This window comes from Etheostoma cragini, chromosome 22, assembly GCF_013103735.1.
Source record: "Etheostoma cragini isolate CJK2018 chromosome 22, CSU_Ecrag_1.0, whole genome shotgun sequence".
NCBI lineage: Eukaryota > Metazoa > Chordata > Actinopteri > Perciformes > Percidae > Etheostoma > Etheostoma cragini.
This window is the reverse complement of record NC_048428.1, coordinates 12,674,465-12,687,577: the sequence shown is the minus strand read 5'-3', so window position 1 is coordinate 12,687,577 and position 13,113 is coordinate 12,674,465. Positions and strand designations below refer to the sequence as shown.

General features: G+C 41.6%; 1 protein-coding gene across 1 annotated transcript in view; it reads right to left on the bottom strand.

Moving 5' to 3' along the window:
• Positions 1-12,152: 12,152 nt before the first annotated feature.
• prdm14 (PR domain containing 14) overlaps positions 12,153-13,113 on the bottom strand; it is a 4,751-nt gene continuing 3,790 nt past the window's right edge. Inside the window, exon 8 of the mRNA XM_034862310.1 lies at positions 12,153-12,668. Within this exon, the coding sequence (XP_034718201.1) occupies positions 12,505-12,668 (164 nt within the window). The 3' untranslated portion in view covers positions 12,153-12,504. The remainder of the gene's footprint in view (positions 12,669-13,113) is intronic.

Below are 13,113 nucleotides of genomic sequence, written 5' to 3'. Positions count from 1 at the left end.
AGGGAGATGGTGTTACAGAAGGTGGATGAAAAAAAGAAATCATCAATGGGCTGTGCCTTTTTATTGAATCCCATGCTAGTCATTTAGAGATTGCTCTATCAATGATTATATTGGGATCAATACTGTAAGGGGGATTGCTATCTTTTTTTTTTTTCACTGTAAACTGCTTTCAGGAAACCTCGAGAGCACACACAAGTCAACCAGAGCTTCTGTATTTGGTTTGCAAGTGTAATCCCTTTTCCAAATCATAATCTACAACACAGAATCACACACACATCTTGTCCTGGCCTTGTTTGTGCTGCTAAGCTGTGTCGGAGCACTTCAACGGGTTTCCACTGGTGCTCCGTATCTGCACTGCAGGACCCACATTAATGATCGGCAGACTTAAATAAACCCTCTGTGGTTGTTCTCTATCGATCAAATGATCTGGGTATCAGATAAGATAACAGATCTATGAAGGACTCGTGCAGTAATTAAGTTGCTCTGTGGGAGTGTGTGCCTGTTCAAGCACATGTGTTCACAGGCACATTGCATTTGCCTATGGCACAATCCTCCTGGAGGACACACTTCAGGCACATATTTGTTGCTTTAGTCTGTGTGTGTGTGTGCGCGTGTGTGTGTGTTTTACACTGTCTATCCAAATGGGAGATGTGTTCCCTGTGCTAATTATGAGTTGTAAAGCGAGTTGGGATTGCGGTTGTTGGTTTGAGTCCCAGAGGGGTAACAGTTTTCAGTCTGTCCACTGTGCTGTGTGATTAGTGTGACCGGGGAGAGGAGGAGGGTAAAGTTTAGGTTGAGATGTTAGACTAATTAAGATATCAGGAGGAGAATCCACTCAAATGCATTTCTTTTTGGTCATTTTGATGCAATTGACTGGAATATACTGTATATGTACTTTATTACCATTCTTATGGTCATGTCATTTGTGCAATAAAGTGTGAAAAACCCAAACTGTTTTTGGGAAAGTTTAGTCCTGAAAGACGTGATGGGATTTGCCATTCTTTGGAACACCAAACAATGAGATTATTGACTCAACTGTTGCATGCAAGCACCAGAAAACCTATAACATAACGAGAAATTAGTGTAAAGTTGATCATCGTAATGGTTTGATTTTATCCAGGAAATTGGTTGGAGGATGGAAAAATGGACCTGATGTTTGAGTTTTTTTAATTGCCAGGTGTAACTTGTATTAAATCTATATACTTTAGAGGGAATACTAATTAAGTTGAACAGGTAGCAATATTGTCATAAACTCTTTTTTAATGTGTAATGTGTGTGGGGGTATGTCTTCCCACTCGTGTGTGTGTGTGTGTGTGTGTGTGTGTGTGTGTGTGTGTGTGTGTGTGTGTGGTGTGGGGGGGGTTGTAGCATTTATAGCACTTGCATGCCTCTATGACCACCTGTGACGCTAATTTTACCTGTCAGCTTCCTCACCACAGCAGCCATACTGGCGGCGACAAAACACACACACACACACACACACACACACACACACACACACACACACACACACACACACAAAACAAACACACCTCTGCCCAGAGCTTTGCATCCAGCAGGAGATGGGTTACAGGACAACAACAGTCACAATTAATGGACACTCAGTGTGGGAGCTGTCTTCATTAGGTGTGTTTTTTAAGGGACAGTCTAATGGTCAGGTTTAAGGCTAATAGGGCACAGGGGGATAGGAGCACCTGAGTGAGGCCCGCTGGTTGCAGATTACAGACACACACTAACATATTAACACATGGACTGCAGCAGGGATGATACACAAAAGATAATAAAGATGCATTACAGTGACAAAAGGTGAAGGGGAAAGTAAAGTACTTGCTATAATTTCTCACTTTTCCTTAGAGGTACCTAGAGGCGTTTTAATTTTTTTCGACAGAAAAAACTGTCGACACTGCCAACAAAAATGGTTGACAGAGAGATCTGGGCATTTTCCAGACTGACCGGGACATTGTTATAAGTAAGGGAAGCCACTGATGATATTTAAAGTGCTCTGAGCACTACCATATGTCTTCTTGTTATTGGGGTGAACTGGCCCTTAAAAAGGGCAAACATGGAGAAAGTAAAAACCTTCATCAGAGAAATTTCTACACAATTCTAACCCTGCCACTGATAAACAACATCTGCACTTTTCCAATTTTGGGATGGGATTGTTGTTTTTTGTCTTGTTTATGTGTGGAGGGTCTACTCGAGGCGGGATGAATTGTCTGTCTTCAGGTCACTGTTTGGATCACCTGGCTGATTGTATTTCAGCTATTGATTAACTGCGGCCGGATTAATGTGAGAGCTATATAAGGCAGAAAAGATAGAGTGATTAATCCAACTGTGTCGCTCCTCAGCCGCTGTCTTTATAAATCGGTGCTTTATAAATGGAGCGCTGAAGTTCTCTATCTCTTTCCAAGGCAAACCCTATAGACCCCTGCTCCTCTCCTCTCTCTTCATCTCTGTGTTCTCTCTTCCTTTAATTACTGTGTTCATGCTTGACGGGCACTGATGACTTGATTAAGCCTGCCGTGTGCAGTTCCAGTCTCTACCCTGCTGATGAATGAGGCTAAAGCTTATTAACTTACTCATTGTGATCAATAAGGCGCTGGGCTCGAACACTGCAAGGACAGAGAGGAAACCTCCGCTGTTTCTTTGGCTCGTTCACGCTGGCAGTGGGGATGACCTCAACACACATGATTAGCATGTGTAACCAATCCTGCTGTTCTGTGGAGAGAGGTGAACAGGTGGATTGGTTTTTTGAATTTTAGTTGCAGAGGCTTTAGAGTCAGTCTTCCCGTGACTTTCACGATAAACATGACTGCATTTGCATACTTATTTATATCTTTAGGTTGGAATGTATTATAAAATTCTTATTGAATCAACACAAAGAGTAAAAAAAAGTGTTTGACGTGGTGGGAATGTAAATGGCAGGTCAAAACAACGACTGACTCAAACTAGATGAAAAACCCACAATATGGTGTCCTTGTACCCACATTTTGAGCAATGCATAGAAAGGTTTCGGTAGTTTATGTCATGGAAAGACTTACAAACAGATATATTCATGGAAAGATGGGTATTACTTTCACACAAATTTATATTTAAAATTCTATTTTTTGTTCCAATTTAAATCTAAAAATATTTTTTTCTGTGTTTGTGTTGAGGTGTGTCAATTAAAAGAAAATGCAAAAAAAAACTGTTAATTTGGCTCCACACGGTGCAAAACAACCCATAACTAAACTGCCAATTTGTTTTGGATCGCTCAGAGCCAATAATTTATTAATATTCACACCATTTCCCCACAAAAAATACCCCTCAAGCATTAGCTTCCACATACTCATTTACACTCAGGAGGCCTCCAGCCTCCAGAAGGCAGCGGATGAAAGGTTACATCTAAACCTTATTCCCCTGAGGAGGCCTTTCAGCTCCACCAGGGCCTTTAGATTTGAGAGGCTCATCATTGAAGCTAATTCGACCTCCAATGGAAGCAGCCAGCATGCCTGTAGCCAATACAGAGCTGGACAAACATTTGTTTGAAGGTGACATCTTAACTGATAATCCTTTGAATAGGAGATTATGATGGAGGAAGGTGCCATGTGTCTGTCTGCACCCTGGAGCAGACAGAAAGAAAAAACACGTTTTCCACTCTTCACATTCCGATATTGATCATTTTTTGTGCTGCAGATTCAATCTTTTATGGTAAGAGGTTCCAGTATTGATGTATTGTGGTTAGTGATACACACAAAAGAGAGCTGAAAGGTGTTTGATTCATTTTTCATGTCAAGAAAACAGATGCTTCCTGTTGCAGAGAAGATGCAGATCATATGATATCCCCTCAATATGCCCTTGTGTCTGAGAACTATCTCTGGTTTTGTCAGGGTCCTTAATGAACAGGACTTTGTAATGTAAGCCTTTAACAGTTAGCAGGTCCGGCTAGGCTAAACAAGACGCGGTGCAGCATAGCCTGTATTGACCTTTGTTTCCCCTCTGTTGGCTGTTGTGTTTGGAGCATGTGTGAGAGTGTGAGCAGGAAGGTCTTCTGGGAAGAGCCCTTTAAGATGACGCGCACCGTTAATGTGACTGTAGTCGGCTCCATTTCAGAGGCATTGATCTGCTGCTGGAGCTCACAGAGCGGTGTGGGCCTGAGAGGTTGGAGAGAAGGACCACAGGCTAAAAATGATGAAATGAGGGGTGCTAATGCAGAAATACTGTGCGCGCCAAAGGTTTCACTGTGTTTTGTTTTGTGTTTCCCAGGAAGTTTAGGAAAATTAACGATCATCACACCTGTTTGTTTTTTTGGCAGGGTAATATGCACATAGGAGCATTTTGCTGTCTGTATCTTTGCTGATGTTGTCATAATCGTTACAAATACTGCGATGGATCCAGATGAACTATTTCACAAGAGAGTGGAGAAGTTGAACATGCTGAATTTGACAGTAATCCATTAGTAAACTTTTCCTGGCTTTTTTTCATGCATATCATGCTCAGAATTGCACCTTCTCTTTTATCAGAGACCTTCATTGCTATACTATGAACAATGTTTCACAGTAAGTGAAATATATTGACATAACATATGTCAATATAACATATGACATATCCTGTGCTTTTTTAAACTCCTTTCATGCTTTGCCTGATATTTTAGTCTTACAAGTGGACTAAAGAAATGAAATAAACACTGTGTGAAAACGTTTGATTTTATCTTTAAAATGTGGATTAATAAAAGAAAAAGTGATAGCAATGTTTTTTTTTCTTTTCTAGTTTATTTAAATGGGACAATACAGAGACACATTTTTACATTAGAAGTAATGCAATACTATGTGTGTATGATGTATTGTATGTACATCTCTGTTGTTGTTTAAATCAATGTTTCACATCTGCATTGAAATATCTTTTTTTTTGCATTGAAAAATTCTTTGCACATATTTTGGGAATTCTTTGTTGCATTCCAACCTGTGCACCCAGGTAAATTTGCAGGGAAGACAGAATGCATGATTAAAAAGAAGAAAGTTGACATGTAGAATAATCTATTTGAAAATCCATTTAATAAAAAGCCAGGTATAGGTTGTCTACACTGTCTGGACACTTAACAGGCACCACTAAATCCTGAAGTGAAGAAAATACTTGCCGAGCTCTGCAGTTTTCCTCTGATGAAAGTACATTATCAGAAATATAGACTGACTCTTACCGTATCTTGAGTCTGAGCCATCCTCTGTGACTTCTTTCAACTCAGTCAATAAGAACGTCGTCAATAAAGTAGTCTGGGATGTAAAGTTCTTTTTAGTAATGAATATTTGGTTAAAATGAAGCAACTGCAGTATTTATGGAGTTGCATTATTGGAATGGCAAATGTCACATGGTAACTGATAATGCTTCGATAATGATTGACTACCAAATAAACAGCAGTGACTGCCACCACTAATTAATTGGCCTAATGTTCCCAGATGAATCAATGACCATCAGAAGATTGTCTGTGGCTGAGATGAATCTCAAGTGTTGGAAGATTGTTAAAAAAGCATAAACAGATCAATGGATCTCCACTTTATAGGCGTGGATATGGCTTAGATATCAGTTGTGCTTGATGTTGGCGTGTGTGCGTGGGGCAGAAGGACCGCTTGGTAACGGGAGCCGTAACACAAGCTCATTTAGCATATGGCATTTATATCATGGAGAGGTAAACAAAGTGGGGGGGCCAAGAGAATAGTAAAACACACTGCTCGGGCCTGATGTCCCTGTGGACCCACACAGGGAGGACACACACAGAGGACACAGTGTCTGGTCCCAATGATAAGCTGAGGTCACTCTGCTTAATAGCTAGACACGCAATTGTCAAACAAATGTCATGCAAATAACACACCTAGTCTTGCTTTCTCACTCTCTTTATTAAAGTTTTTTGTCCACAGTCCTTTACTCCTACCCTAGCTTATCTCCCTTGCTCTTTGGGTAACATTTAAATGTGCACTAAAGCATGTTGATATCACCTGTCAAACCTTAAACCCTAATGGGGCCTTTTTAAAGTGACAATCTTAACAGATCAATGCAACCCTTAGGAATCCGATTGCAAAGACTGTCGATGACCACACGTGAAGGAGATGAAAGCAAAGAAGGGGAACAACATGACACTGGAAGCATATAACAAAGTCAGCCGAGACATACCAACCACACACCTGCAGCTTGATTTAATGGATGTCTCTGGGATATTGTGCTGTAGCCATCCTTTGTCCACTTAGGAAACCCACCAGGGCGAGGCTTCTCCAGCAGACTGCTGAAAGGGCATAAAAGACCAGCGGTGGCAGGGTGTTAAGAAGTTAGATGCCGGGAAGAAGCACTAAGGTGGCGCTAGGCTAGAGAGAGGCCATAAAGGCCTGTTAGGGTACATTAGGTGGAGGAGAGGGTCATAAGGCTCCATGAATGTTTCAGCAGGACGGGGGGCATTTGTCTTCCGGCTCTACTGTCAAAAAGCCACCGTGACTCAGTGTTGGGGGGGGGGGGGGGGGGGGCAAAACACTCTATTTCCCTGTGGTAGAGCATGCATACACAATCACAGACAATGGCAGGCAATGCACTGAGGAACACTCACAAACAGCATGACAAACCAACAGAAGTACATGTGGACTCTTAGCTGTGGTAATGCACTCAGTAGCTGCCTCATCCTTCAAAGTATTCATCTCCATCACTGTCAACACACACACTGTTGAATCATTGCCTCTTATCTCCTGGATGAGCAGGTTTAAGACCTTTCAGCTTTACACTTACTAATGTTTGGCACCATCGCAAAGCATCAGGTGTTTAAACAGTCCTTCCTTCCCCTAGGTAGCTGCTAAACATCCACACCCCTAGGCATTTCAGCCTTTTCTAGCCTTTGACCTGTGCAGACCTTTGGGAGCTGCCTGGGGTCATGGTCAATTGTCCTGTGAACAACAGAAGTGTGGCTGTCATAGCTACAGAGACTTACCTGGTTGGTAAACTGTGTTATTTTTCAAAGGCAGTTGAAGGAAGGAGTAGACACTGAAATGGGAAGTTGTTGACCCTGACATCAACCTGTTTTTAATTAATTTGATCAATAATGTCAATAGCTTCTACATGTGATGCTGGCTTGTTCCCAGCAGTTGCATACATGACATGCTTACATTTAGATTTTTGCCACAGTTTAACATAGGGAACTGACTCGAAGTTATGTATGAACTGACATTTAGATGTTCACTTCAGTTAGATAATATGAAATTAGCACGGCAATGTAAAGAATTTACTAACAAACTTAGAGTCAAAAGACCCACATGGACTTAATTCTTTGCTGCCTCACACACTAACTTGTTCTAGCTATGGCGTTGGCTTCCCAAATCGGAGTGTAAGTTGAGAGAGTGGCAGTATTACAGTGATTAGAGAGGGCAGAATCAATGTATGCCATACGTTAGTGTTGCCCTCTAAGTGTTCATTCAAATGGACAGCTTAGTTAGGATTAGTTGGACTAACAGCAAACCTCCCTCAGAGGCAGGGAGGTCACATGGTTGGTTCAGGGATGTCCATGTGGCAGGAGTACAGTGTCCATATGTTGTAAATCCTTCCCTTAGGGACAACACATGCTGTCCTTCTTTTGCTGGTAGAAAATACACATTCTTAGGTTTTTCAACATTTATATCCCCCTCTGATCGCTGAACACTATGTTTTATTACACCTCAAACTGCCTGTAGAAAACGTTATGACAAACAGATTACAAATGTCTAAAGTTAAAGATTCCTTTGAGGATACGTGCTGAACTTTCATATCAGTAGATTCATGCAGCCCTCACTAGTGTGAGTCTTTTCTCTGGCCAATAGTGTTCCAGCAGCATGTGGTCCAACTGTTCTAAAGTATCACTTTAAGACATCCCAGGGCCTTTTAACACCTCTACCCCACCGAGAGAAACATTCGCCTGAGAATAGACCCTGGCACAACAGGGGCAGCCAAAACCATGAGGTAACTGTCACATGGGAATGACATGGTCACAGTCTATCAGAGCCTAACATACATGTACAGAATTTGCATGAGTTTTTGTTGGAAAGGCAGCGTCAGGATGCATTTGCTGACAATTTATTCATATTAAAAACATAGAAACCCATGCAGAGGGGATTAAGAAATGTGGGGTGATTCCGAAACAGAAGTGTGTGAGAGAAACGGGGGACAAGTAGAGAGTGCTGTAACAGTAACTGCTCGCTTCAACACCCACAGGAATAACAGTTGGGTGCATACAATAGCCTTTTGCATAAAGACACACAAATAGCACACCGAGAACCATTGTAAAGCGCAATGCATGGGGAGAAGAACCCTATAACACTTTCTAACATCCCGAATGAGAATGCCAGATGTCAACCTACAAGCAGATTTACTCCATTCAGCATCATTGCATATGAATCGGAGGGAAAGAAGAGCACGGCAGTCCGCCAGGGGCTAGATCAAGCAGATAGATAGATAGATAGATAGATAGATAGATAGATAGATAGATAGATAGATAGATAGATAGATAGAAAGATATACTCAGGTGTATGTATACTTTCTGGGGGTTATGCCTGTGTGTGTGTGTGTGTGTGTGTGTGTGTGCGTGTTTGTGTGCACGTGCCTGCGCTTGGGTTGGGGGTGGGGGGGGGGTACTAAATATGTTGCCCCATGGGACCACGATGGAACCTCACACCAGCCCCCACAGATAGGATAAGGCCATCTGCCCTCCTCACTCATCAATCCCACCAAGAATACACACACACACACACACACACACACACACACACACACACACTCTCTCTCTCTCTCTCTGAGTGCTGGGCAGCAATATGGAGAGGCTTTGCAGACAGGGTGTTTGATCTGCCTTTCAGCATGCGGGCTGCTGAGCCTCTGTGTGTGTCTCGTGCTGTACTGTCAACTGTCCCAGTGGAAATCACAGCATACAACAACAGCTCCAACCTGGGGCATGAATGGCAGGACACAAGCTTTTCTGCCTCATCTCTTGACTGTGGGAAAAGGGGGGGGCACAGCTCAGAGGATCCATTTAAACTTAAATTACTCAACTCAGATGTTTCTTTAAAGGCAGGAGTCACACAGATAACACAGCATTGTGTGACCGGATTAAAACTAGAATTCTGAGTAAAGGCTATTAGAAATGCAGTATAGCTAAACCAGATTATAGCTCCCAATACAACTGCATTCATTGTCTGTGAACTCATGTCTTCTGAAACCGAATAAAACAAAAAGCCAAAGACTTTAATTAAAGTGAAGAAAATAGTAAATAGTATTTTGTAACGACGTACTTACTTTGTACTTGGAGGAACAGTTTGGTATAGATTTTATGGAAGTGTTAACACCATTGGGCCTAGTAAACTCCTTCCACAATCCACACCTGTGTAGAATTCATGAATTTCACAGTTTCAGTTAGGCTGATCTTACACAACTAAATTCATAAACCCTTAAAAGGTTTTCAGTCAAAAGAGACACATAAACTAAAAGAAACAGGAAGAAAACCCCTGGGTGTGAGTGTAATCTCAGGACGTGAGTCAGCTGAGCATGAATGCCACCAAAACACAATGTTTTTGAAGGGGTATGTACGCTGATTTATGAAGACACACAGAGGAGGCCATGTGTCACATTTACTGTGAGAGTAAGCCTATTGCATTAAAAAGTTTCAGAATTCTCCTTCTTCTCAATCGTCGCTGAGTTTTTGTGTGGTTTGAGGCAGACTGGGGCCCAGACGGACAGCGAGCTGGTGTGGTTGTAGTTTATGAGTCCACTCAGCTGAGCCCTGTCTGGTTCCACAGGCTAGCTTCAATATCATCCAGACTACAATGCACACACACACACACACACACACACACACACACACACACACACAGCTATTAGGCAATCAATAGTCGCTAATACATCAGAGCATTTGAACACTCAGCTCCACTAGCTTAGCAGACAGAGGGGAAGACAAGAGAAGAGATCTATCAATCATGCTGTATGAAGAAATGCATTTTACAAGCATGAAGTACACAGGTGGTAAACCCCACTGCACTGCAAAGCCCTGCAACAGCAAGATCTCCTTTATATCAACATCCATTACTAATTCATCTGATTCAGTTGTGGCTGCATTCATGAGATGACATCATACAGTGTTCTGAAGAGAGTTATGGCCGATAGCTTCAACCTCAGAGGGAATTAACCTCAGCAGCCATAAAACTCCAAAGCTCCTATCATTAATATCACATTAATATAGAGATTAATCTGAAGGATGGCCCTCCAGAGGCCCTTTTAACTTGCCAGGAGGTTAAGTGTGAAATCAATCTGTATAAACAACCTGGATAAAAAATCCATCCATGATGAAGCAGTTGAGTCCTAAATCAGCCAATCACAGAGGCACTAGTAAAACCCGTCATTTAGCACGGCTTGCTAACAATCTCAGTATTTCAGTTCCGGCAGCTCATTCTCCTTTTTTCTCCTTCTGTCTTTCTTTTTCTCTTTGTTTCTGTCCCATCCTTCTTCTCCACCCCTCTGCTCCTGGAAGGCCACAAAGGGGAGTATCCTCTCTTTTCACAACAGGCCCCTCGTGGAGGCTCAGGGGTCGTATACATGGGAGGTGAAGGGTGATCTACACTTGTTCAAGCATCCATATTTTGGCCATTTGAAGGGAGAAGGAGGCTGTTAAACATTCAGTGAGGAGGTGACCCTTGACCTGGAAGGCTGCTGTCAATCCGTTACAGAAAATAAACAGAGAGGCTGGGCAGAGCTAACTTTACTGCTTTTCTCAGCCCAGGAAGATGTACACAAACAAAGAGCAAGAAGTGTCATCTTCAGGGCTTTGTCACGCTGATCTGATGGCAAAACAGGAAGAGTTCAGATCTACATCATGCCGGCTTATATCTTGTTTGCTTCATGGAAAAGTCCTGTTTAAAATCACTTCCCTCTTTCTTGTCTTTTCTTTTGCTTTATTTCTAACCTCCCAATGCTTACAGCTTTATACTCACTTAGCACTGTCACAGCATTGTTGTGTCTGACTGCATGGCCTCAGTGTGAAGAACGGTGACCCGGAGGTTAAAGGAGACGCAACGGAACACTGAGACAAAGGCTGGACACTGTTTCCTTAGTCAGACCCCATGCTGCTGCCACCACCAGTCCCAATTGGGGCTTTTCTCAAATTAACACACACATGCAGACACAATCTGTTACAGATGACAATCTATCTATCTATCTATCTATCTATCTATCTATCTATCTATCTATTTATCTATCTATCTATCTATCTATCTATCTATCTATCTATCTATTTATCTCTCTATCTCTCTATCTATCTATCTATCTATCTATCTATCTATCTATCTATCTATCTATCTAAGGACAACGCATGTGGGACAGTTGGTGACAGTGTGAGGGCAGATGTCAGTCACTCCGAACTCCTTTGTGTGTGGAGCAATAGACCACCTTACTGCTGCACTCTATTGTCATTCATTTGGTCCAGTGGGGTTTGTTCATTTTTACTGTGAGCATGCCGTCTCCAATCCATCACTTGGCTCTATACAAACACATCAGTGGATGCATGCAGACAGACACACACACACACACACACACACACACACACACACACACACACACACACACACACACACACACACAACTCTAATTAGCAAGACTGATGGACACCAATAACCCTTTTGGAGAGATGACTAAATAACAAAATGTCAAAACTATAAATATATATGATACAACATGAATCAACATGTAGTGGATTTCATTAAACTGCTGAAAGTGAATCAAATCTTTCCTCTTTCACTCAAAAATATAACTACATGTACAGAGGGACACTCATGTAGCCCAAAGGAAATGTCTGTACTGTATTAATTCGTTTTTAACCAAGTTATTTCTTCTCAACTGAGATGATTTTGTTGGAAGACTTGCACAATTCCTGCATAAACCAAAACAAACAATCTTGTTTCCATGCGGTGATTTTATTTGTTAATCATGAAAAAGCAGACGCTCATAAAGAACAAACGAGGACACCTTCGATAGCTTTGCAGCCTTACAGTACAGAAGGAAAAAAAATATTATACATTATAAATTAAGAGAGGGTATAACATTTATTTTATACACAAATGCTTTGCTTTTCAAGCGTGTTTCGATGCAAGAAAACCCAACGTAATAATAAGAATAATAATAACCGTTGTTATAATAATGCAAAATAATTGCAGAGTGAAAGCTTTAAGCCACAAAACAGAACACATCTTTTAACATATTATAAATAGATTTAGACACATTTTTGCCAACAACTTAAATTATGAGAAGCCTATTTAAATAGGCCTATTATACCATATTTTCCTATCTTAAGCAGCATTTACACAAAGAAAAACCACGAGATCCTACCTTATTGTAGGCCATATTTATTAATCGCACATGGTATTACCAAACTGTTCGTGTATAGATGCAGTCTTTTGTGATATTTGTAGCCTATCGTATAAAATCCTACACACCATTACAATAGTTTTCTTTGTCAGCAGGCTTCAGTTTAGCTCAGAGAGACTAGTTCCAAGGCCGATATTCTGGATTTAAAACTGTTAACCCGGTGTAAGGAAAGTTTTGTCCGCCGTTCTTCTGTGTTTTGGGATTGTCCTTCAACACGGTGTCCTCCTGTAATCCACTCCCTGGACAAGACGGAAGAACTGTGCTGTCCAGGATTTTCCTGTCTGCAGAGCGAGAAATTGGCTCAATAAAATCAGCAGTTTTCAAGGCGGAAGCAATGCAATATTTTTTCATTTGCAGCCTTAAATTTGTATTCATCCGTAATTAAAAGATAATGACGATAATCTGAGTATGGACTATGGAAGAAACCAACACCGTAGCCTCTAAACAACTGCATTTTTAAAAGCATTCCTTCATACACATTTGCCGCAATTTGAAGACACGAGTCCCACATTAATGGCAATAACACATTTGTCACGGATTTGCCTTTTAGGGGAGATATTATTCTAATTGGTATAGCCTACTTCTGTTCCTCTTAATAGTCGATTGTTTAAATTAGGCCTACTCCGGCGCCCGGATAGCCCAGTTGGTGGAGCGGGCTCACATAGCCTAGAGGTTTACTCCTCGACGCAGCGGGCCCCGGTTCGACTCCGCCCTGCGGCCCTTTTC